This window comes from Schistocerca gregaria, chromosome 11 (genome assembly GCF_023897955.1).
Source record: "Schistocerca gregaria isolate iqSchGreg1 chromosome 11, iqSchGreg1.2, whole genome shotgun sequence".
Classification (NCBI taxonomy): Eukaryota; Metazoa; Arthropoda; class Insecta; order Orthoptera; family Acrididae; genus Schistocerca; species Schistocerca gregaria.
Window position 1 is genome coordinate 54,979,407 of NC_064930.1, and position 27,361 is coordinate 55,006,767.

Sequence of the window (27,361 nt, forward strand, 5' to 3'; positions counted from 1 at the left end):
GAGTTTCCGAATAATATTTTCGGCCGATACTTTAAGGCCGATGTCGATACGGTGTTTGCAGTTTCCATTAGATTTTGTTACATTCTGCGCCACACTCCGTAGGGAGTGTCCGTGACTGGGAGACTTGTACTGTTTACCGTATCACCATTCCAGGACGTACCTGCCGAGCAAGATGTCCCACGTGGTGCAGCTGTGGCGGGCAGAGCTGGCGCGGACCAACGAGAAGGCGGGGCAGTCACTGGCAGACCCCGCCGACTACCCCAACCTGTTCGCCGGCCTGGCGGACGCTCTCCAGGCCGAGCAGTTCCTCGCGGTCGAGAGGGGGCGCCGACTGCCCGCTGCGGCGGCGGCCGGAATTCCGGTGGGTGGAGCTGCTCGTCATACTCTGGTGGAAAGTAAAATGACACACTGGAGCGGGCTTCGTTTTAGACGAATTTTCTAGTGTAGTTAAGGTTATCGATTCAGCTATTTTTCTACAGCCCCCTACACATACACACATTCGTTCACAGATGTGTCAGATATAATAGTAAAGCTCCATTTACACATGAGCGTCTCACACCTAGTTGTTATGCACCTGTGCTCGCCTGGAGGGGCGCGCGTGTAAGTGCACTCCTCCTCCTCAACGTGCGCGTGAGAGCAATTCTGTCTGCACCTAGAGGGACGTGACTTCACTACTCTAGTGTCTTGGCTACACCCGCAGGTTAAATGCATACGTACGGCTGGCTGCCGGGCAGGCGATTGTCGATCAGGGTCGGCCAGGTTCGCCTGTGATGTCGACTGGCGAGTCTGTGGTGTTAGTCTGAAGACTGCATAACAGCACTTTTAAGATAAAATACTTACTAAGCTCTTAACAGTTTCAGTGAACAGGTCAATAATATGTGAAGTTGTTTATAACAGTGAAAACAATTGAGTTTTGACAAAATAAATTAACTGTATAGATAAAAAACCAACTCGCCAATTGGCAACAGAACACACACATAAAAGGATATAACTGGGCAAGCTTTTGGAGCCAGTGGCTCCTTGTTTGGGCAGAAGGGTTGAAAGAGAAGGAAGAGGGATGAAGGAAAATGACTGGAGAGCTCTAGGAAAAGGGCAGATTTTGAGAAAGTCACCCAGAACCGCAGGTTAGGAGAGACTTACCAGGTGGGTTGAGAAGGAAAGACTGATTGTTGAGGACTACATCGGATGAGATTTGAAAATTTGACAGCTTAAACATGGAAGACACGGTAATATGCGATGTGGAGTTACTGCTTAAAAATTGTGAATCAGTTAGTAAAAGTGAAAAGCTAAGTGCATTGTACCTAACAGAGGTGGGAGGGGGGGCAGAAGTGCTGTGAAAACTAGACGGGTAAGACAATGAAAGCTCTAGAAAACTAATAGAGACAGGAAAAGAGTAGTTACAGTGAAGAAATGCTGAGATAGAAGAAATTAATGTAATTTAAGGTCAGGCGGGGTGGCGAGAACTGAGGATGTGTTGTAACGCTTAAGTGCGCGTCATTTACAATGGCGGCCGAGTTTAGGTTCGTTCTGCGCATTTGACGTCACAAAACACAGTCGGCCAATGAACAGAGAACGACGTTGCCAGAGCTCGACTGCAGTGCAGTGCATGGGGTAGTGTCTTCAGTTTAGAAACATTAAGTCATAAATAAAGTAATTGAACAAAAGCCATGTTTTGATAGCTGACTTTCTATAAAAGAAAGTTTGGAAAAGCATTCTTTATACCAATTGCTTCATATTCTATTAATTGATTAAACCAAACAAGCAATAAGCCTCCTAATTCAGGCGATAACAAGGAAATTCATTCTCACTAACCACTTTTTTGCAATAAAGGACAGCGGTAATTGTTTATTTCCTCTTGTAATTCGAAGAAACGTGAGTAATTCGTAGTCATACAGACAGTGTTCTGTTGAACGACGAGCTGCACTAGCGTAATGGTGAACGTCTGTGCCTCCTAAGCAAAAGGTTCTGAGGTCAAACCTTGTTTGGTGCTTAATATTTTTTTTATTTAAAAACAATATCGAAGTGTCTTACTTGATGAATTTTATTCGTTTGAGTGTAATTTTTTGAAATTTCTAGTTGCAACTAAAATCGACCATACGGAAAGTATACACTGTGGACTTTTACCTCTGCAAACTCTTCAAAATTTCATGCAATGGTTTACTACATTTAATGCTGCACAATAACTGCATCGAACATCGAAACAAAATTAAGTCATTTATGGGGGGAGTGTATCAGTCAAGAAGACGTGTGAAAATCAAATTTTTTGGGCCATATATAATTTTTGTGAAATCAAATGTGTCAAAGCAGTCAGGACAACATCTGTCTGCACAGTGCAGAATGCGGGGTGCACGTCTCTGTAGCAGCGAAAGACTTAATGCGGCCGTGATTGCTTTACTTCATAAACTGCGCGCTCCCTCCTAAACGAATTTGCGAACTATACTATACTATGGCACTGCTGCTAGTGGCGTGTGCAACTGGCAATGCAGCAACCTCCCACGTCAGGGCGGGCACGCGCGAGCCGCCAAGATAAAAGAATTGAACTATAGTCCCACCTATGGAGTTCCGAGAAACGGGTGTCTGGGGGAAGAATCCAGGTGGCTCTTGTGTCGAAACAGGCACCGAGCTCACGATTGTCATATTGTAGAGCATGCCTTGCGACAGGATATCATGTGTTGCCAGTATACACCCTCTACTTACGCCCATTCATCCTAATCGATAATTTGGCAGACGCCGACGTAGAAGGCCGAACAGTGTTCATGTAACAGCTTATATATGACGGCTAGTTTCACAGGTGGCTCTCCCTTTGATAGTATATGTTTTGCTAGTGACAGGAATAGGTGGTGGTAGGAGTGTGCACGGGCAAGTCTTGTAGTGGGGACGGGCACGGTGGTAGGAGCAGTACGATAGGGAAATGGGGGAAGAAGCAGCATAGGGTTTGCAAGGATGTCGAGGAGATTGGGAGGGCGACAAAAAGCTGTGATGAGCAAAATCTCAGACAGTCTTTTGAGGGCACGATTTTAGTAAGTCACGGCCTTGTCGAAGCATCTGATTAATACATTCGAGACCAGGGTAATACTGAGTGACAAGTGGTGCAGTCCGAAGTTCGTTTTTGAAAGTTCCAGAAGTACCAGGATTGGATGTGATGGCTCAGGAAATTGCTTTTGAACTACATTGGTGAAGTTATTACACCCAGTGAAGGCTGCGCGAGGATGATGGAGTATTGCTGTAAAGAGTCAGCATCCAAATAAATATGCTTGCCTCAAATGCCGTGCTGCATCGGAGAGAATGTTTGACGTGGAAAGGATGGCAACTGTCAAAACATAAGTACTGTTGTTTGCTAGTAGGTTTAACATGGACAGAAGTGTGTTGCTCTCCTTCGATGAGGATGAGATCAACAAGGAGAGTGATAGGCGATTCAGAATAGCACAATGTGAAATTAATTGGAGAAGGTATTCAGAGATTCCACGAATTTTGGCAGGTCAGCCTTACCACGAGTCCATACGGTAAAGATATCATCAATGTATCTTCGAGGAACTCCAAAAGGCCTAACATTGAAATTCCCTGTTTCTGGATGCAATCCTACTCTACGCCATGCCCTTTTACAGTTTCAGATAAAGCAATCTCTTGCTCTTACACTGTTGGTCTGTGACTTATATGCTTCATCATCCGATTTCCACTCCACCAAACTTCTCTCCTACAAAATCCTGCAGTTATCCGTCCCTCAGTTTTCCTTGGATGGTATCCACTTTCACAGGCATACGTTCATTCGGGTGCTGGAAGGTTTCATCGTGAATGGCAGACCATTCTTCATGCAGTGCTGCACTGAGAGGTATCGATGTCGGTCGGTGAGGCCTGGCACGAAGTCGGCATTCCAAAAAATTCCGAAGGTGTTCTATAGAATTCAGGTCAGGACTATTTGCAGGCCAGTCTATTACAGGTATGTTATTGTCATGTAACCACTCAGCCACAGGCCGTGCATTATGAACAGGTGCTCGATCTTATTGAAAGATGGAATGCCATCCCCGAATTGCTCTTCAACAGTGGGAAGCGAGAAGGTGCTTAAAACACCAATGTAGGCCTGTGCTGTGATAGTGACACGCCAAACAAGGGGTGCAGGCCCCTTCCATGAAAAGCACGACCACACCGTCACACCACCGTCTCCGTATTTTACTGTTGGCATTACACGCGCTGGCAGATGATGTTCACCGGGCATTTGCCCTACCCACACCCTGCCATCGGATCACCACATTGTGTACTGTGGTTTGTCATGCCACACAACGTTTTTCAGCTGTTCAATCGTCCAATGTTTATGCTTTCTTACACCGAGCGAGGCATCGTTTGGCATTTACCGGTACAATATGTGGCTTACGAGCAACTGCTCGACTGTGAAATCCAGGTTTTCTCACCTCCCAACTAACTGTCATAGTACTTGCAGTGGATCCTGATGCAGTTTGGAATTTCTGTGTGACGGTCTGGCTAAATGTCTGCCTAGTAAACATTACGACCCTCTTCAACTGTGGGCGCTCTCTGTCAGTCAACAGACGAGGTCGGCCTGTGTGCTTTTGTGCCGTACGTGTCCCCTCACGTTTCCACTTCACTGTCACATCGAAAACAGTGTACATAGAGACACTTAGGAGTGTGGAAATATCGCGTACAGACATATGACGCAAGTGCCACCCTATCACCTGACCACGTTTGAAGTCCGTGAGTTCTGCGGAGCATCCCATTCTGATCTCTCACAATGTCTAATGACTACAGAGGTTGTTGATATGGAGTAGCTGGTGGTAGGTGGCAGCATGGTGCACCTAATGTGAAAACATACGTTGTTGTGGGTGTCCAGATACTTTTGTTAACATAATGTAAAATATGTAAAGATCAACACTGGAAAGCTCCTTGCCTACCAAACAATTTACCTGCCCTGAAAAATCTACACTGCTATTACCCAAGTTATGCCTGATTTGCTGCAACAAGTGTGGGAAGAAATTGATTACTGGTGGTTGTGTAAAAGCCAGACTAAAAAGTTTAAGAGTAACTATACATCTATAAAACGGAATCTTTCATTGTAGCAAATGATTAAACGTAACTGCAACTGTAGGGTAGTTAACAAAACAGTGACTATTAATTAAAGTCTCCGTAGTCGACGACGTGTCGGCAGTGTAATGCGAGTGGCGCCGCCTCGTGACTTCTGTGTACGAAGTTCTCGTTTTTCTGTGACAGAAATGGCAGAAGAAGGCACAGTCTCATCACCACTGGTGTCTGCTGCGCGCGACTGCACGCCGAGCTGCTGTGGTGCTTGACACTGCTCAAACTCGTAGGTTTCTCAGTACTTCAGAATAAGCGTCCCGTCGGTGCAGTTGTGTGTGCCGGCCACCGGCAGGAAGAGACCGGGCCTCATTCCGCGAGCTCTGCTCGGTAGCTGAGACCGGTAATTATGAATTGTAAAATTTGTGTGATCTTGATGGACTTTACAAATAAGGACTGACAGGATGTCCACTGTGTCACAATCCGAGGCACACAGACGAGCGGTGTTGCGAGAGGAACGTCGGCAGGTCGTGGCAGGTGCTTCGCTGTGGTGCCAGCTGGCATTCTGAATAGCACCGCCTCTGTGCGACCTGGCAAGTGACGAAGTACGAGAATTGGCATTTATGTTTTACATCGACTACTGGTGGCGACAGCATTACGTGGCGGACGCTACGAGCCCTGCGTACTTTGGGAGGATCGTCTGGTATCATGTTATTGACTTTTAGACACAGTTTAATTGTGATCACATAGTGCCTGCCTCATACAAATGCCAGTTCGTGACTTCTACTTCTGCCGTTGTACGACTCGATACTTCAGCTTGCACTATTACAACTACAAAAACTCTTGACACAATGTTCTGTGAAGGTGTAACTAAAATACAGAAATAGTAAAATAAAAGATATGTGTGAGTTGACATAAAAACTTTGATTTTAGGTTTGTTTTGTGTAGATTTGTTGAAATACCATTATCTTTATCCATTAAAAAATGTTTGTTGTAATTACATTTACAGAAATTAATTTAATAACATAAAACAATTTTTTGAATATGTTTTAATGATAAAAGAATTATTAAAATTTATTATTGTCATAGATTTGGATGTGAAAGAAACACAAGCACATCTGTAACTTCAGAAGAGAAACTGTGATGAGTTAACTCGATGTATGAAAATGATGAAATGAACTGATGGATACCACGTTGTGTGAAGAGACTGATGTCATATAAAAGTAACTCTCATACCTCTAAAAACAGTACATCCTCCATCAATGTCTCTCACAATAGCTCCATTGTAACATACAGGGTGAGTCAAAATGGACTTTAAAATTTTGGAATGATAGAGAAATTAATTGACTCTATCATTATACGTGTCATAGCAGACAACCTCAAGTTTCACATAAAAGTGTTGTTTTGTATCGCTGCAACTACCGTTTGTGGTGCACCAAATATCCCACCGGTAATCAATTTCTTCCCTCACTCGTTGCAGCAAGTCAGGCGTAACTTGGGCAATAGCAGCGTAGATTTTTCAGGGCAGGTAAATTGTTTGGTAGTTGAGGAATGTACAAAGTCTTTAATGAAACTCCAGAGAAAGAAATCCACCGGTTTAAAGTCTGGTGGCCACGCGATTTGCCCTTCAGTCAGTGAACCGACCTAGGGAGTGATTATCGAGGCAGCCTCAAACTTCTGTGAGAAATGAGGTGGTGCACCGTCTTACTGGTAGTAAACCGTCATGTCTGTCACCTTCATTGATCGATAGAATTAACAAAGTTTCCAAGCCTGTCCAGATACTTGATACGAGTGACAGTTTTCTCCACGAAGAAGAAAGGACCGTGCACTAACTTTCTGGCTGTCACAAACGTGTTCGAGTCACATGTGGATTTTCACTGCCCCGTATTCTGCTGTTTTGGGTGGTCACCGTATCACCGATAGGAAACGTCGACCGATTGCTGAAGATTATTGCGTTCAGGAATTTCTCGTCGTCCTCTGTCCGATGCAACATTTCTGCACAGAATTCCCCACGAGCTACCGTATCTGGATCACTGACGTGCTGTGCCATTGTGAATCTGTACAGTTTCAAGTGTAAATATCTACACCGTACTCGCCAAAGAGTCTTTTGTGGAATGCAAGTGCTGTGCAGCGCACATTGCGTCGATTTTTGTTGGCTGCGGGCAAAGATCTCCTTAACGTTTTCAACTTAATCCTTGACACGCAGGCGTCCTGGCGATTTATTGTGTCGCAGTGAACTGAACAGAGTTCTCGTGCCGAGAATGAATTGTAGGCTCACTCGGAGGTTCTGTAGCGTATTCGGCACGAAATTTGTGCCGAACATTGCAGAGTTCATTTCACGAAAACGAAATGCACAGTGAGTACACTGTGTAACAGTGAAAGTAGCCATTTGAACTGCATGCTTTGCTGGTGTTCCCTGTGGCAGAATGGGGAACTGGTGCAGCACGTGAATCGACCTAGACTGTCTGCTAAAAATGACACATCTACTCATGCTGTAAATTTCTATATCGTTCCAAGGTTGTAAAGTCCTTTTGACTCACCTTTTAGTGTACAATTTTACAGTGCCATACATGTATAGAAGAGAATTCGTGTGGTTTGCAGATGAACCACGAGCGCAATCCGATAGAGGAGATGAAGGCAGCGGAGGCCGCAGGCACATTCCACTACGTGCCGGAGGTGGCGGGGGCGGCGGCGGAGGCGGATGAGGGTGATGGCGGGCCGCGTCACCGATTGGGAGGCACAGGCTCTGATACAGGTGAGGCGGCTTAGTGTTCCTGTCCTGTCCTGTCCTGTCCCTCTCCCAGGCTTAAAAAGTAGTGGCAAATACTGTGTGCCATAGTTACCAGTTACTTGTGCTGCACCTTAGCGATCACAATCAAAAACACCTGACTACCTCAGCTTGTCAAAAACCTTTTCACTGGCCAGATTTGCTTTACGTTTTAAACTCTTAGAATGTGCCTCATGTAATAGTGGGAGGTTCTGAATAAGTTACCTAAAAGTAATATTAGGTAAGGAAGGAGATTTACTTACTTGACACCATTTATTCTCGTTTTTGGAACTGACGGAACATAAAGTTTGTATCCACAAATCTTCCATACGGCTTTCTCTCGTATCTACGAAATTTCTTGCCAGATGCACGAGAGAATGCCAGCACCTAACTCGGCCAGCACACCACCGACACATTTGGGAAGCTCGTCGATAGTCGAAGGAAGTGCAGGGACGTGCACCTCGTCTTTAACGTATCCCGACAGACAAAAGTCTGAGGGTGTCAGTTCGGGAGATCTCTGTGGACGACCCGTGTTCCCGACCAGTGGGACTGAAACGAGAACAGTGCGACATAGGTACACTGTGATGTTTCGGTGATCGTGTGGAGGGGCCCGATCTTACTGGAAAATGCCTACATGCGTGTCCTCTCGAATTTGTGACATCGGGTAGCTCTGCAACGTATCTGGATATGTAATTCAGGGTTTATACGACCCAGGACAAGTGGGAGATCCGGTAAAAACCTGGGAATTTTTTCATCCGGGAAAAAAGCTGGGAATTTTTTTGAATTCTGGGAATTTTTCATTGTTTTTGTTTTCAGTTAAATTTTTGTAATTTTGGTTGGTAAGAACCAATACTCTAACAGAGGGTATTATGGTATACTGGTACTGCAGAATAATACTGCAGCAATAAAATGTGAACGAGAGAAAAAATAAAACTTCAGTTGCAAAGGAAATGTGCCATATACAACAACAAAGCATAGTGCTCATACAAGCATCTGCCAACAGCAAAATGTGTCGGAGGCTTTAGGAATACTATGCAGTGCTCTGTAACAACAAATTGCCTCCGATGAGCATGGTGTCACTACTGTTAACATTACATTTGTTTTAGCAGTTATGAGTGGGATCGTGCACGTGCGCAGTCGAGTAGTATCTTCTTGCGCTTCTGGCTAGAGAAACGTGGCTGTGTAAGCAGACAGCAAAAAAAAGAAGCTAGATGCTACTGGCAAAAATTTTACTGGAGTGCCCAAGCTCCCAGATTCATGCATGCACAGCAGGCCTGGATCTGGGGGGGGGGGGGGGGGGGGCAAATTCATATTCTTGAGGAAAAACCTTGTGTTACAAAGCGCCTATCATCCAGCACACGTTGGCCTATCAATTATTCATATGACTTCGAAGCACGTCCCATTTGGTTTTTGAAGATATTCTAAGTAGATTTCCGAATGAATCGTAAGTTGATTTGTGTATGCGTGCATAGTGTACAAGATGTGTCTGTCAGTGGAATCATCGTCACACTTAGAAATAAACTTTCCTGCAGACAAAAGAGGCTATACGAGCTGAGCGGAGTATAGCTGAATGGAAGAAAGCCAACCACTGTCTCATTATGTGGTTGATTGGGTTTGCGAATGATGAGCATTGTTATAATTACTAATGAAATCCATAGATTCATACTACCAGAGTGGAAATAAATGAAATAAATGACTAACAGGAATAACAGGTAAGAAAGATTACATATTACCTTCTCGGTGTACCCAAGGAAATGAAATTTTGGCAGAAGAGTTTTGGTCAGATCGCTATACTAGTAAGGGCCAGTTGTACAGTCTCTGCCTAACAGCCGCTTTAATGTCTATTCTGGAAGTAGCGCGGAAAACGCGTTGTACGAACATGTAACGACGCCTAACTGGAGAATAATTGTGGGATAACTGAACCGCTGATTGTGGCAGAGTTAGTGAAATTAACCGGCAAATAAGCTTTGACATTGGCAGGAATAGATACAGAATTAGTGATGACAAGACTGTTATAACAAGGAAGGAGAGGAAATGGGGACATCATTTAAATTATGGAAGAATGTGACGATTCCAAATTTATATAGAAATTTCGCACTGCCACTTTTCGATCTCGTGCTCGAGAAACTGGAGCGTATGAATGAAATGTGAAACTATTTCCTAACGTAAAGCTTTTTGCTTGTAGAAGGCCTAATAGGCATTTGATATTGGTACTTCTTGAATTAGATTAGATGGCCATTTGTGCCAAAACAGTCTCATTTATTTGGTGTGTGTTACAGTTGCTGCAGTATTAGAAAGGCCTATTTTGTTTTATCTAGCAGACAGTGACAAAATAGATGTAATCAGATCGAGAAACCACATCAGTCTTGGGTCCTGTTTGTAGTAACAGCTTTTTAAGTATTGGATGACGACGTTTTGATTTTTCATGTAGCAAAACGTTTGATGAACTTTGATGAGGTAATAGACTCTTTCTTAGAAAGGAAAGCGTGCCATGTAAAGCTGTTGCAAGATTAGAGAGAAAAAAATTCTAGATGTTAATGATGAAGAAATGTGTACTGTCTTGCTTGTCCCTTGTCTTTACTGGTTTTATGTGTCCTATACTTAATTTTGTGTCACACAAAGCAGCAAGTTGTTCGCTAATAGGGAATAAAGCGGGGTAAATTTTCTGAAGAGTTTTCATTCTCTCTCTCTCTCTCTCTCTCTCTCTCTCTCTCTCTCTTTAAAGGGCAGGATGTCGAACCGGGTGACTGTAAGCAGGAGAGGCACCACAGGACATTTTAATTTCCACTATCCTGAATATAGTTTGATGGCATCCAGTACAAAATATACACGTTTCAATTCCACAGAGCGAAATACAGTGACGCGTGATAGAAGAATGCTGTCTGAAGAGCTGTGGCGCTGCACTTTGTCACACTTAAGACCAATTAACATGTCTTCCATTTCCTCGAAAACATATGTTTCATGTATCAGACTCTTCAGAAAGGTGTGTGCTACAATATGAACGTATTTTTGAAAATTCGTTTTTTTTACATCCTATCTCAAATGCTCGAGGGACACCACTATCTAGTATTGACCCAGTTCGGAAATATCGTAGATACGGGGCTGATGCGCAGAGCAGTCTGAGGTATAATAGGGAAGTGGGTAGTCTCCACATGACCCGTGTTTACATTTAGTGACATTCCTCTTTGTTTACTGCACTCATGTCAAATGAAAACAAAATAGATTTCTGTATCCGGGAGCTATCATGTGAATTAAAATGCATTCACATAATTATGGAAGGCTAAAATACGTTATTAGTTTCAGATTTTATTTTATTCCCGCCTTTCTGACAGTTAAGCATTAATTGCCTTGCAGAACAATTAAGTTATTTTTGTCGGTTTGCTTAAGAAATTTTCTTCTATTAATCTTTTCCGCTGAGGTAGTCAATATATTTGAAATGAAGTGTTTAATTCCACACTATTCGCTAGTTTCAACTGTTCAGTGCATTTCAAGTGTACGTTTTCATCTTCTAGCACATATGGCTTTATGTCATATCAAAGAACCAAACATAAGATAACAAAGTACTGGTACTCAAGAAAATTGACATCCCGAAAACCACATTGAAAAGCTTAATATCATGTCGGGGCCTACTTCACTGGGAACCTGGGACTCTCAATTAAAAATCAGCTCTTTTATAATGAGCTATTTTGAAGAATTTTGAGCCCAGAAGATCAGACATCTACATCATTATTAAAAATTTTACTGGCACATTTCTGTGATACATCTTAAAATGTAGTATGCGCATAAGCGATCAACATTATATGTGAAAGCTTAGCTTCTCTTGCGGCGTATTGGCCTTAGAGACCAATATTACATGTGAAAGCTTTGCTTTTCTTGTAGGAACACACTATAAATTTAAACCATTAACTTTTCCTGTTTCACGTGTTTGGGCTACTTAACAGTGATGTTGCTATTTGCACGACTACACCACAAGTCCGAAACTCTGATAATCCGCCATCATCGGCTGGTGAGATCACGTGACACGAGCTACGACTGGCTTAAAAAAACGCATCGCAATCTCAATTTCAATGCTCCAGAAAGTAAAATGCGGTGTTTGGTGGAATTCGAATTTATACTTTGTAATACAAAAATATGCAGCGTAAGTATTACTGCACATCAAATATCTTTCCAAAATATGTTCCCCCCCCCCCCCCCCCCCCTCCCCCAAGTTTCATTTTTAAATGCACCGAGAAGTTCTACGCCCGTGTATAAAACCGTAACCATTCAAAGGATTGATAAGTTATACAGTTGCGAAACACAATATACTGTCAGTTAACAGGGAAAAAGTGTATTTTTAACTGATAAATCTGGGAGAAACCAGAGATTTTTTTTAGTTGTCCGTGTATATGCACTGTAATTCCTTTGACAGCCTGCCTGTGGAAATAAAATAAAGTTGGTTCACTTTGATGGAAGTTAGTGCACAAAAGATGTTCACATTTGGAGAGTCTAGTGTGTGTTCAGAGACCTCAGGCAGGTTCTGGGTACCCCGTATTGGCGCTTCGTGGTGGTTAATGCTTCCACTGAGGTGGGGTTTGGCCTCATCACTGAGCTAGCACTATCTTGGCAAGAAAATTATATTCATTTTTCCCTCCTGTTAATTATCTCCGTACAGAAATAATAATGTCTCTGTCACTACGACTTTAGACCTGGAACAGTTGCAATTGATACGTCTTACACCGCAGTCACCATCATAAAATTCCCCCTGCTTTTGGCTGAGAAACATTCAGCTTCAAACTTGCTCTATTTGTAGACTTCTTTTGACTCGGTGCGTACGTACCCCTCACAACGTGGCCTGCTACCCTCGGGCTATACGGACGGCCATGTGAACGTATTGGGATTTTTGTTTCGCGTGGTTATTTCGCAAAAGCAGCTTCGATATGCCTCGTAGAAGACAGTGAGCATCTTTCGACTGAGTTTCAAAGTTCGACCAAAGAAGAATATTTGCCTACAGGGATTTACATATTATCCTTCAGAGAAATCTGTAATTGTGTCTGACGGTACCAAGCAACTGTGATGTGGATCTGTAATCGGTGCACGCAGGAGAGAACTACAGACTGACAGAGTCGATTCCACCCACCTCATCGCACCGCTACGCGTGATGACAGGCGTATGTTTTGCATGGCAGTGACGGATCGTTCTGCCACATCACGAATCGTATCACAACTACTTCGGTTTGCTGTGCAATAAGCAGTGTTCACGCGTACTGTTAGATGTCGTTTGCAGTAGAGCGGACTGTCCGCAAGGCGTCCATCACTGCTTTTACCACCGATGCCGATGCTGCGGGAGTTTGCACCGGCACCGATGCGATGTACGATGGGTGTGGACGACTGAATGGAACGACATTGTTTCTACTGACAAATCCCGATTCCACCTGCTCTACCTCGATTGGGAGATTAGAACCTGGAAACACTGTGCTGAGAGACCATTGAACTGTTGCCTTGTGCATCACTGTACTGGTCCTGCACCCTATGTTGTGGTTCAGTTTGGTACCAGATTCCAGTCCCACACCCTCTAAGTACAGGTCATCGGTACACGGTAACTTCAGATCTTCCGACGGCCACATTTTGACAGGATAATGTGTGACCACATTGTGGCACGGAATGTTCGTGTCCCCTCTGTCCTCCATCGGATTGCATTACTGCCTCGACCCTTCCCGTTCTCCCGATCCCTCACGTATCGAAAATTTCGGTCGACGGCTATGGGATGACTGGTCGGGTATACACCACCCGCTGCTACACCAGATCGACTTCGGCAGTATGTGCAAGCAAGCACGGATTGCTGTACCCCGAGAACACATCCGGAGTCTCCGATACGGTGTCGAGGCGTGTAGCAGGACTCGGTTAGCAGCGGCACCAACACTGGAGACCGATTTCGTCACCTTCCTCACTTCGCATGGTGCTTGTCTTCAGTGACGTGATGTTTGTACAAAGTGTTATCTCCCAAGTCAGTTTGGCTGTGATATTTCTGGTCTTTCTTGCCATTGCATTTTGTATGGCTAGCAGTGTATTTACTGTTACATTTAGGTAACTAATTTAGAATAATCCTGTTTACAGCGATTACAAGGAGCGGGAAAGTGAGTCAGCTGTGACATTTTGTGCCAGTTAAGACGTTTTCTCACAGTGTGGAATGTACATTTATGTGGTTACAGCGGTGGCCGTGGCCGTGGCGGCAGCGGCAGACCCGCAGCCGGCTTCGGCACCCCCGCCAGCTGCGGCTCCCGTCCAGAGGAAGCCTGACCCGTTGCTCGACGAGGACGACATAGATATCGACATCGACAACCTGAATCTGGACGACAACGGCACGGAGAACCTGGTGAGCTCCCCACATAGTCCCACGTAGCTGCTGCACAGTCTGCAACACGGGTCTGCTTTGACAGCGGCTGTGATCCGGTAGCGTTTTGGAACCACCCGAAGAAAAATTTTGTAGGGACCCATTGTGCTGTCGAGGTTTAACGTTATACTCTAGTCAATTATGGTACATTACCTGACCAAAAAAGTAAAGCCCCCAGAAGACACATTCAAATGTCAGTAACTTCACACACGTACTCGGTCGGCAGGTAGGTAATAGTTAGAACTGCAGTTCTCCCTGACAGGTGGGACGGCCACCAGAGTGTGTTACTTCTGTTCGTCTTACGTAAATTGACGGTAGAGAGAAGAGAGGGAAGGAACTGTCGATATCGGCTGCTTTGGAACTTTGTGCAGAATTGTCTGGGACGAGTGAAAGTATGTGACGGAGCAGGACTTGAATCTCGGGCCCTGCGTTCTAGGCAGGTGCACTGACTGGACACGGTGTTTATCTTGAGTACACGGACTGTCTCAGTACGCTCCCCAGCTGATCCACACTCCCACCTAGCGTCACCCATCCACTGTTCCCCACGCTTGCTAATTTTTAGATTCCTGTCTGTTGTCAAACAGGTGTCGGAGGTTGTAGATTTATTGCTAGTTGAGGCAGCTCAGTTAGACGAATGCATGGTGTCTGTTCTTTTGGACATGTCCGAAGGAACAGACACCGCACGCAATCTGCAGTGATTCCACAAAAAGCTCTGGTGGAGCTGACATCAATAGTTTCTTCCCTTTCCTTTCTCTCCCCTCCATCTTCAATTTACGTAATATGTATCACAGCTGGAGATTGCACTAGGTGTCTGTTCTTTCACAAATGCCTTATAGAACATACACCACGCATTCGTGTAAGTGTGTTCAGTGTTGTTATTGAGCCTGGTAGGGTATTTTAGGGAGGTGAACATCATCAGATGTTAAGTGATCTCTGTGAAGGATGTGGAGATCCCACACATTTGTGACAGAGAGCGTCGTCACCGCTCTACACAGTTTGAAGGGGTCTCACTGTGGGTCTCTTTTCGGGCGGCCAGTCGACTCGTCCGATATCGGCCTTTGGGGCTTTCGGACATAACGGTATATGACAACACAAACTGCCATGTTTGGAGTGGTGTCGTGACTGGAAGGACGGACTGAGGATGAATGTCATCGCACTGTATTTGGTGGTGACTCGCACTTCTGCACCGCACCGAGTTACCACTGTCGTCGAATACAGTGGGGACCGGATAGAGGTCCCATTCTTCTTACGTTTCGGAAAGGCACTGCTGTGTTGCTGTCGGCATCACTGTGGTGTGGGGTGCCGTAGTGAACTCCCGTGGTTCAAAGGTAAATTGTGTTCTGTGTCCTCGCGTCTTACATCTTAAGTGAGAGTGTCGCAGTTCCATTTTTCGACACACGTGGTACCCGTCTTGTAGAACTGTCTCGACAGTGTCGTGGCCGGCAAGGTCCTCGGCTCGGACGTGGATTGTGGCCCCGTGGCAGCACTGGCATTCCGAGGACCAGTTACGACAGTTGTGGGCCATCTGGCACAGGAGTGGATACGACGGCTTTTTGACACCCTCCTCGACGAAATCGGTGCTTGCGTTCGGGCCGGCCTGTGAAATTTCATTATACCCCTTTCTGAGCATTTCACGTTTTCTTCCAGCCAGTGTAGTTAAGAATGTGAATGATAATGTTCCAGAGGAGGAGGAGGAGGACATATTTTCCACAAATTATGTATGTCGTATTTGCGGAGCCAGTACTCGGAATAGTCTGCAAAATAATTTCTCTGCTTGTCGTGTGTGAGGATAGAGGGTGGAGACTAGGTTGTGTATGGAATCACTGTTAATCATTTAATTTAAATATTATCAGTTAACAGATAACATCCTTGTATAGTTCTTCTCTCCATTTTTCTTGCAATTTCTAAACATCATTTTTATGTGTGTATAAATATTAAGCTATATCTTCAAAAATACTGTTGAAGATTTGGAACTGTTGTTTGTATTTGGTATGTTGCTAAAACAGTAAGTGGCATTATGATGTAGAGTAAGGCACTTGTTCAGTTTATTCTGCGATGCCAAAACACTTCACAAAGATAGTTGTAGTAATGCTAATATTGTTGTGCAGTTAAGTTTGTTGTTATTTCTATTTTTTCACCACATGCTATCTTCCCTCTGTCCTTTACTTTACTGGCAAGTTTTTCTGTATTACCGGGTGGTTATAATTAAAATTTCCTTATGTAACATGCTATCACACGGAAAGTAATTACTGTAGGCGTACCAAACTGGGTAGCATTAATGTCGAGGACGTAGGGAAAAGAACTAATGCAGAATCGGTTCAATTGAAACACTTTTAATGTGCTGCTTCAGTACATCGTACCATTACATACCGGTACCATTACTGCTGCACGAGTGGCTCAGTACGGTACCCGTCAGTGTCCAGAAGAGTCTGAAAGTGCAGAATTGGGTTCCGCACGGCGGAACGGAGCATGTCCTTAGGTTTGCTGGCTACCTCTCTCGATATGCTGCACTTCAGATCAGCACGTGGTTTAAATGCTCCCCTGGTAAACCCTGTCCTTCGGGCGGCCCCAGAAATCACAGGTAGTGAGATCAGGCGATCGTGTCAGCGAAGCATAAGGAAGCAATCGGCTGTTCGATAGTTACCAAATGTGTTTCGGAGAAGGGGTCGAACTTCACAAGTGATGTGCGGTGGGCCTCCATCTTGCACAAAAACTGAGTTCGGTGCTTCTCTCCTGTACAGTGGGCACGATGTGCCGGTGGAGTATGTCGCAGTAATGCCGGTCAGTCACACTGCACGTATTCGGTCCTCGAGTGCGAAACTGTTCAAAAACAAATGGGTTGACGATGAACGTAGCCGTGAAGCCACACCGTACTGTAACACATTCACCGCGCAGAGGAACTTCTTGCACAGTGTCCGGAGGTGAAGATACCCACACTCAGCAGTTGCGTGTGTTCAGCTGACGCGTCATAGAAAAATTAGCTTCATCTGTCCGTAGGACGTTCCAGGGCCGGCACTCGTCACTTTCGGTACTCGTGAGAAAGTGGAGAGCGAAGTCGACACATCTTCGTGTGTCCTGTGTGCAACCAACTGTACGACACGGATCTCTTACGGGTGCCATTTGAGAACGGTCCTGAGCACTTTCCGTATAGTGGACCACGGGATGTTCAGCTGTTTTGTGACGCAGCACGCGCACTGCCTGACCATTGGGAATTGTGTGCGGTGTCGTCTGCCATAGCAGCAGCAGCAATTTTTTATCGACCACTTGTGGTGCGACCGGTCGTCGGCCTCTTTTCGAAGTGACGCCCAGTTCTCTGGTCGATTCAAAATTCGTCGTGCTCGGCACAGCATGGGTGTAGAAAGAGGACCCTTTCAATCGGTGATATTCCCGAAGTGCAGCTGCAGCATTACTGTTGTTATGATGATAGAGCTTCACCAATAATGCTGTGCTATTTTTGTCACAGCTCGTGTTGACACGTCAACAAGTGCACTGCGACCGCTCAGGTGTGTGGGACTACGAATCACGGCATGGGTGGGCACAGTTGGAACTGGGCGGTGGCGCTGTGGCGCCTGGAAGTTGTGCACCCCGTACAGTAATTAGTTTCCGTGTTACACTGTGTCGAATAGGGATAGTTTAACTACAGCCACCCAGTACATTTTTCAGACTCTGCCTACTATTTTAAATCGCTGTGTAGTACGATTTGGTTTTGACAAGTGCCACATCATGTGAAAGTATGAGTGAATTAATAACTTTGTTCTTTTCCAGGTATAAACAGCAGGACCTGGTAAGTTTTTTTTCCTGTGTAGCTTTTTGCTGTAAGAGGGGAAAAGTACAGCGCGAGTGACTAGCTGTGCGAAGTATGGGTCGATGCAACACACTCTGAAAGTAGTTTCTTAAGCTTCACGCTGTGCTCGGCGGGACTGTCGTAGCTTGCTAGCAGATACCTACTCTTTCTTCTCTCTCCTGTGCTATCACTTTTTGAAGACTAGCACAATAGCAAATAGACAATTTCAACTTCTCTTCATTTATTGAAAACCCAGTTTGGTACCTGAGATAAAGGTGAAGCAATAATACATTCTTTTTAGTAGCTTTGTAAATAATGTCAATTAGTTTTGATTCGCATTACCAGGTTTTAACTGTTGTTTGGGTACTTCTATTGAACTCATCCCAGGTAATATACAATTGAAGTCATTAAAACGTAGCTATCGTGTGCAGAAATGCTGTAAGGCGGTTAATGGCTAGTGAGAGCTGCCAGTCTTGTGTAACAATAGGCTCTGTAAATTGTTCAGTGACCAATGTGCAGTGTAGCAGTTATACTTGCGTGTCACGAGGATCGCAGCTTGACTTGGCTGGTAGTTGAGAAGGGTATAAATTCTTTATTTTATTTATTTATTATTTTTAACACCTTATTTGCTGATTTCAGTGTTTGCTGTGCGTGAGTTTGTCAATCAATTGCACAAATGTACCATCTGAGTTTGTCAGATTTAACGTCACGTTTGAAGCAGCTGTTATTATGTGCATATTGTGTCACGAAGTATTATGGCAGTAGCGGACAATGTACAAGGTGCAGTGCAGGATAAAAACTAAATTGCTCCAGCTGCCAGATGTCTTGGTTATCTCTATTGTTAACGTATTTACTCGAATGTAAGCCGCACTTTTTTTTCCGGTTTTTGTAATCCAAAAAACTGCCTGCAGCTTAGAATCGTGTGCAAAGTAAGCGGAAGTTCTGAAAAATGTTGGTAGGTGCCGCCACAACTAACTTCTGCCATCGAATGTATGTAGCGCTACACAGGCATGCTTTGCAGGCACAAAGATAAATACTGGTGCCAAAACCTCTGCATCAGTAAATAAATTAAAAGAAAAGGTAGAAGAATGTAGACATTACGCCATGTATTCTTTCGTGTTTACTGCCATCGCATTTAAATCCTGCCTGCCTAATAAACTACGAAACTAGAGTGAGACAACAGCAAATGCGGGAGAATATACATATCGTGTCATGTTTATATTCGTATTGTTATTGTGCTGAATAGTGATGAAGTTAGAAATGAAGCACGGCAACTGACTAGATTAGTAAATCTAAGATGAATCTAATTTTTGTGCAGAATGTAAATGCATCTGCAAAGATTTTCAAAGGGAGAAAAATTTTCACTTAACTTTAGTTCGGAACATCTATCATATGCAGTCTATTATTTGGTTCTTGTTGATCATTATCAAAGAAAGCAGCAGTTTAAGTTACAACAAGTAACAGCCTCTTGCCATTGGTTCGTTTGAGACAATTCCTCTCTCTCTCTCTCTCTCTCTCTCTCTCTCTCTCTCTCTTTCTTTTATCTTCATCCGTTCGACCACAATTGTGTCTTAAGTTACAATGGGGGGGGGGGGGGCAACAACAAGAGCAACATGTTTCACCACAGGCCCTTTTTAATCAGAAAGAATAATAATTTATTGAAATGTCATCAGAACCTTGAAACTCTGCTGAGAGTGTTCTCCCACTGAGTCCTGTCAGTCTGAATCTCTGTTTCTTCAAAATCAGTTTTCTGGTTCAAAAGAATGTTTTTGAGACAACTCACGCTGTTACTGCCATATTGCTAGACAGTGGACATCCCGACCCTACCTCTGCGGCTGGCCTATATCACATTAGCTTTGGGGAGGATCCCGTGTAAAAAGCATTCTGTGCTGTTACAAATCTTTATTGACAGATATCCTCGGAAACTTGATCGATTTTGCTGACCGTACCTCTGTGACCATTCTGTTTCGTGGAGAACTAAAATATTTTTTTTTTTTTTCATAACAGTTGATGTTGCATGAGAGTAGAAGATAGTACCATTTCTGGAACCTGAGCAAGTTAACACCACAGTCGGTGCTTCATGTTATTCGTGTTCTGGTGCCTTTTTACAGTAGAATGAGACATGTCACACTATGTGGCATGCATGGGGAAGCTATAAAGTTATAATTACCTCCTCAAGTGAAACCGTGACAAGGAAAATAGGTGACGGCGTCGATTGTCCTCTTATGTATTCACCCTTCATTGCCACACATTTTTCCCAATGGTGGATGAACTGACAGAGATGCGGGGTGTATATTGCATTTTGGCTATGTGTAGGAGTATCCACCTATAAAATCTGCTCATTGTCAATCAGGAAAAGACTAATAGACTACTGTTCACTGGTTTCTTCATCTGAAGAAAAGACGTCACGACGCTTGTGGGGAGAATATTGGGGATGAGGAAAAATGTGGCCTCCTAAAGTTGTTACGGAGACTTGGTACTTTTCTTCTGAAGTTGTTTGGCCCCCCTTAAAAGTGTAATCAGTTAGCACCGTACTGTGGCAATTCCAAAAGACAATCAGTGACATCTTGGTTATAGCAGTTCCTCACCCTTTACTAACTAATTAATTGATTAGGGTGAGATCGGGAATGTTCCGTGACGTATTACCTTGTCAGACACTAAAGGCCAAGTCATTCCTCACAAATTGTTGCACGTGTAGGTCTGTTTGATTAATTCATGACGACGACAGCTAGCCCACCTGCAAGTTCCGTAATTCACATTGAGAGGTTTGCTTACTTTGTGTCTTGTAAAGTTGTCTCCATGTCCCAATTGGCCTTCTTCTCCTCCACCAGCCGTGGCTCCACAAGAGCATGCTACTGATTGTGAATAATTGAATGGCAATTGCACCATTACGAGAGTGAATCAAACTTAAAAGTTTATTTAAGCTTCACAAAAATTCATAAACATGAACTTATTTTTCTGTATAGTTTCTTGAATGGGAAACACATTTTTCCCAGCAGATAGACAGTTTCTGGGTCCTGTTTTCGGCTGTGTTATCGACCAGTTGCCCACAAACACTTGGACAGTACTGTCATTGCTAAATCTGCCCTCATGCTGCCTCTTCTAGTGGTCGAAACAAATGAAAATCGCAGGCCGATAAGTCTGGACTCGAGGGAAGATGTTCTAGTAGGGCCCAGAACAATTCTTGGATTATTTGTTGAGTTAGGGCAGCTGTGAGCAGTCTAGAATTGGCAGGATTACTCATGAAGCACAATCACATCCCAGACTGTAAATACATGCCATTTCTGACACTATACACATTTTATTTGGTCCAAAAGTTGGCAATAGCATGCAGCTTTCACATTATGAGGATTAAAAAAATTGATGAGAACAACTCCTTTAAAATCAAAGAAGACTGTTGCGAGAACCTTTCCCGTAGATAGACAATTTTTCGCTTTTGACTGGTGCAGATTAGTCCGTTTTGCTCCGTTCTATGCTGGTTTTTTTAAATGTTCTCCTTACATTTGGTAGCACGTCAATAGTCACTTTACCATCTCGAGACAAATGAAATTTGTGCTCTGAGGTGAGATGATGAGAGACCCAACTCGTGGACGCTTTCTGAAATCTGAGGTTGTCAGTAATGATCACATGTGCACTACTGTAGCTTATGTGAACCTCAGTGACAATTTCAGCAACAGCTATTTGGTGACCGCCTTCAACAAGTTGGCTAAAAGTGGGAATATTCTCCTCAACCACGCTTGTCTGTAGGCGACATCAGTGAGCTGTGTTAAAAACAGTTTTTTGTCCTCTTAACACTGTTTGTACCATGCATACACTTGAGTCTTTCTTAATCTTCAAGGTTAACTGCTGTAATTACTAACATTCCACGTGAAATTGTTTTTTAGTCTGTGTATTACATAACTTTTTAAATACTACAACTACACGGTTCGTATGGTTTTGGAATTGTATATTATGTCTGTGATCTCGTGTCGGTTACATTTTTAATAGTCATGTATGCACTGTACTAGTTGCTAATGCCATCTGGGGATGGCAATTCTTTCCTTCACTACTACTGGTCTCTCTGTACGTTCAGTTTGGCACTGGGCTTCATCTGTGAATCGGCTGACTTCAGTACCTTATTTGACCACTGCAGCATGACTCGTGCTTACCTTTCTTTGTAAGTATTGATGGATTAGCTGACCATCGTGCATATAATAGTTCTTTTTGTTTTTAACACAGCTACATTCTGATGGGGTTTCAGAACACGTCAGTAAATAAATTCGATAATGGCTTTCCGCAATACCTTAGGTGCCAATCTGAACGGTTGCATACCTCGTAGAGGGAAGCATTTTTCGAGTGAAGAAAGCAAAAAACATCGATTATCTAACTTTGTTTCTTTGGAGGTGCCGACCTCGAAACTTTGACTGCCCCCTGTAGAGAAAGAGAAACTGTCACGAGTGAAGAGAAACAGTTGCGTCACCATTACACTTGTGTTTCAGGATGTGACTATTGACGAAGACGAGTTCCTCACCGATTGAAGTTCGTCCCGGTGTTCAGCACGACTGTGAGCGGAGGCAGGCTTCACTGCTTACAGGCAGAGACTGATTTGCAGAGTACTGAGAAAGTGTGGGGGCATGCGGGAGAATGTGTCTGGGAGGCACTGCCCACCGTGTGGTAGCACCAGCTACTTTGTGTTTACATGAATGTGATTATGTATTAAATAGTTAGCTTTTGATAGTTATATTGTGTATGTTGTGGATTATTGCAGTCCCACTGTGCATCCAGTCCCTTAGCCCTGTCGATCGGCACAGCAGTTCCTCTATGGGGCGCTGCCACAGTACTCAGTGTTTTACACAGGTTCAGTTGGCGCAAAACCTTCAGGTGTAGAAAAAGTTTGGCCTGGTTTGCAGAGACACACGTGTCTGCTTACCAGTCTACAGTGGCACGACAGTTTTCAGGCTGAATTTGGAAGACTGCTTTAGAGATAAGGTATTTCCGTACTGTGCAGATGTGGAAGACTATCTGCTACTTAACAGTTTTTTTTTTTTTTTGATAAGTGAAAATGCCTTGTCCCCAATTTTTGCAGCTGTGGGGAAACTGCTGCACCTGTCCCCTCATGCCACGTCCCGCCTCAGTGTCCTTGCACTCCAGATCCTGACCTGTGCTGACTTTAATGTGCTTCCTGTTCCTGAAAGACAGCTCCTGACAGCAACAGCCTCATCTCAACCTGCCCCCCCCCCCCCCCCCCTCCTCCATCCCACTCCTGCATCTGCATCTCTCCTACCTTAAGAGCTTTTAAGGGGAGGGTGTGTTATGTGGTTGCTGAAATTTTGCAAGGATTTCTGTATTGAAACCAAAGAGAGACGTATTTCGGCTTTTTGCTAGACACAATCTAGTTCTTGAAAAAATTGAGGTCCAAATGGATAACCATATGGGGTCAGAAGTTGATAATGTTAAAAGTTATTAAGGGTTTTGTGTTTTTCATGCTGTAGTTTTAGTACACATTATTCTACGTGTCTTGCAGAGTGAGTGCAGCAGTCCAGGTCCCCCTCCTCCCAGCAAAGCAGAACGAATCTGTTGTCAATACTTTTACGTGACATTGTTGGTGATTTTAAACTCAAATGGCAGTGAACAAAAAAAAAGTTCAGTTGCACCATTTTTTGAAGAAAGCTGAAGTGGCACAAGTAATATACAAATGCTACTTTTGTTAACCTTTGAATAACATTTTTAGTATTATTATGTTCTGTAGGATTTTCATTTGTACACATTTACTAATTATAAGTATGTAGTTGTTAAAAGGAAGAGCTCCGTGGTTCCTTTCACCATGGGAGAATTTGTAGGAATGATTAGGGTAAACACCTGAAGAGGAATAGTTCATTTTTCTTTATGGTGGGTAAAAGTGACAGTGCCAAGTAAGTGTAACATATTTAAAATTAGGAGGGGGAGAGAGAGAGAGAGAGAGAGAGAGAGAGAGAGAGAGAGAGAGAGAGAGAGAGAGAGAGAAGGGGGGGATTAAACTTAGATAAGTAGAGATAGCTAGGTGATTGGCAGGGCGTGAGACTCTGAGAAAAATCGTAGATTTGAGCCCAATGCTTGGGGGGAGGGGTCAAGGCATTACCAGTAAACCTCTGGTCCATGATTGATGGCTATCTTTCTTCATATATATTTTTTCGTGTATTTGATAATAAGAATACTTTTATTTGCCCCCCCCCCCCCCTTTTTTTTTTAAGTAAACCATCCAGAGGTATGATTAATGGTCAAATAAGTAAATGTAATGCATTGCCAGTCACTTTCATCGTGAGACATGGTACAAAAATAAACCTAAAGAATATTTTTGCATAACCCTAATTGATTGTCTATTCTTGAGCATTCTTGCAATCAGTGGTCTGAAACTTATTGCAGAAATCGGCAAAACTTAAATATTTATTGCACCGTGTGCAATGTGCAAAGGAAATCTTGCCCCATTGACATGTTTTCTGATACTTTGTATATGGAAGACATACCTGATTCACATTGCTAAAAACAGACCTGTCGGGTATCAATTCGGTTGTGGGCCAAGCATATAAAGACTGTCTTGAGAGACAGGTGGGGACACCTAGTGTTGTAATTCTGTGCTTTGCTGTGATGTCGCACAATTTACCTCTCAGAAGAAATAAAAGTTGCACAGTTGACAAAGGTAGTTCCACTTTGGTGGTATCACTGTCACAGTGCGGTTGGGCACAGGAGCATCAGCATCATCATCTATGAAGTCTTTTCATGAAAATAACTTTTAGTGAATTATTTGTACCTCTTTGATTATTAATCATGCTGTTTGATGTTTTACTTCAAAAATAAATAAATCAATAATTAAATAAAAATAAAAGGCACGACCAAGGATGGAATGTGGACCAGCATTTCGGTAGTCTAACATTTCGATCGTCTGACCACTGACCTCGCTCTGCTACATGTGGAGAGTGACGAGTACCTAAGCTATAGTATGAAAATGTAAAAGCACTAATAATCGGTACATTTTCCTGAGTTCAAGTCTCGGCCTGGCACACAGTTTTAATCTGCCAGGAAGTTTCAACCTGTACATTATTAACTCTGGATCCCATATTATGTTGATAAAAAAGTTTGTCTAAAAACAATCTTTCAGTGTGCAGCATTGAAAATACTATTTGCCATCAAACTTCCATCATCAACTTTGATATCGATTCCCCCCCCCCTCCCAAAAAATGAGGGAGTGTCTAGTAAAAAAGCCGAAACATGTCTCTTTATTTTTGGTATACTGTGTCTTTAAAGTACTTAATCCAATATGTATATCAGCTACCACCAGAACTTGCAAGTTTTCCAACAAACAGCTTCATAAGAAAAACTAGCCCATTATTGGTAGGTTTGCTAGAGATTAAGTACAGTGTATAAAAGAAGTTACCTCTCCAAATTGGGATTGCAATAATAACTGAATAGTGACAGTATTTGTCTTCTGTATTCCTCCAGAATGATCATTGTATGTGGTGCATCATTGTCATCTCTTGCCAATGATCCACACACCTTACGAACATGACACCAAAAAGAAAAAAAAAAGAATGTTGTACAAAATAATATCATACCGCAGTATTGATTTTTAATTTCACAAATTTTTTTATTGTTATATTATTAAGTTTAACCTTATTATAACTACATAATTATTTTTTATTTAATTTTTTGACAACATAGCATCTATATAATTTAAGAATTATATAGAAGAAATCATGGACATTTCTGTTTCACAGAGTTATTATCTACAACTTTAAAAACTAACACCCAAGACCACTATCTGTCATAAAAATCTATACTATAACAAAACTAGATAATGTTGACACCACTACACTCATGTGAAAGATGCAATACATCACATCTCAAACTAGAAATGAACTAACTGATACCCTATATATTTGAAATAATAACTGAAATATTTAATATTCTACATGACAAGAAACCAAATTGTAGTTCTACATCTACAGCCATTCTCCGCAAGCCACCTGACGGTTTGTGGTTGGGGGTACTTTGAGTATCTCTATTCGTTCTCCCTTCCATTCCAGTCTCGTATTGTTCATGGAAAGAAAGATTGTCGGTATGCCTCTGTGTGGGCTCTAATGTCTCTTACTTTATCTCACGAAGAGACCATGAGGATATACGTAGGAGGGAGCAATATACTGCTCAACTTCTCGGTGAAGGTATGTTCTCGAAACTTCAACAAAAGCCCGTACCGAGCTACTGAGCTTCTCTCCTGCAGAGTCTTCCACTGGAGTTTATCTATCATTTCCGTAACACTTTCGCGATTACAAAATGATCCTGTAACGAAGAGTGCTGCTCTACATTGGATTTTCTCTGTCTCTTCTATCAACCCTATCTGGCATGGACCCCACACCGGTGAGCAATATTCAAGCAGTGGGTGAACAAGCGTACTGTAACCTACTTCCTTTGTTTTCAAATTGCATTTCCTTAGGATCCTTCCAATGAATCTCAGTCTGGCATCTGCTTTACCGACGATCAACTTTATATGATCATTCCATTTTAAATCACTTCCTAATGCGTACTCCCAGATAATTTATGGAATTAACTGCTTCCAGTTGCTGACCTGCTGTATTGTAAATGGTAAGGATCTTACTATCTGTGTATTCGCAGCACATTACACTTGTCTACATTGAGATTCAATTGCCATTTCCTGCGCCATGCACTTCCTGGAACACCTGATAGCATTTCGCCACCTGCTTTTCACAAAGTTAAATGCACTACTTCTCATCTTTTTAGAGTGAATACGGGCCTGAAATGTACTTATTTTCCTCTTGCCTGTAGTCATCTGAGTTGGTACTACAGGCTTTTGTATAGAAATGAATAGATCTATTGAGCAATAATGAGGTTGTCTACTTTGTGCACTAAAACATATATTTGAGGCAAAGAGAATACAAAGCATAAGAAAACAATATAAAAATAGAAATGATGACATGTAATTCCCTGGAAACATCTTGATCTCTAAATAATTATGACACATTTTCAGTAATCATCATCATCAGATAACTGTGGCCAAAAATACAAAAGAAAAATTATAGAAGCTTAAATATAAATACTAAAAGTTCAGTGTAACATCAGGAACGAAAGTACAAACTGAGTATAAGTACTTACAATATGAAACTTCCTGGCAGATTAAAACTGTGTGCCTAACTGAGACTCTGGACTTTTGCCTTTCGCGGCCAAGTGCTCTACCGACTGAGCTACCCAAGCACGACTCACGCCCCGACCTCGCATCTTTACTTCCGCCAGTACCTCGTGTCCTACTTTCCAAACTTCACAGAAGCGCTCCTGCGAACCTAGCAGAGCTAGCACTACTGGAAGAAAGTATATTGTGGAGACATGGCTTAGCCACATTCTGGGGGCTGTTTCCAAAATGAAATTTTCATTCTGCAGCAGTGTGTGTGCTG

The 27,361-nt window shown here is 43.0% G+C and overlaps 1 protein-coding gene across 1 annotated transcript in view; it reads left to right on the forward strand.

Moving 5' to 3' along the window:
• Nucleotides 1-22,662, forward strand: part of LOC126295182 (coatomer subunit beta') — a 145,404-nt gene extending 122,742 nt beyond the window's left edge. The window contains exons 14-17 of the mRNA XM_049987488.1: nt 154-361; nt 7,624-7,777; nt 13,977-14,140; nt 22,421-22,662. Coding sequence (XP_049843445.1) covers nt 154-361; nt 7,624-7,777; nt 13,977-14,140; nt 22,421-22,459 — 565 coding nt within the window. The 3' untranslated portion in view covers nt 22,460-22,662. The remainder of the gene's footprint in view (nt 1-153; nt 362-7,623; nt 7,778-13,976; nt 14,141-22,420) is intronic.
• Nucleotides 22,663-27,361: the final 4,699 nt, after the last annotated feature.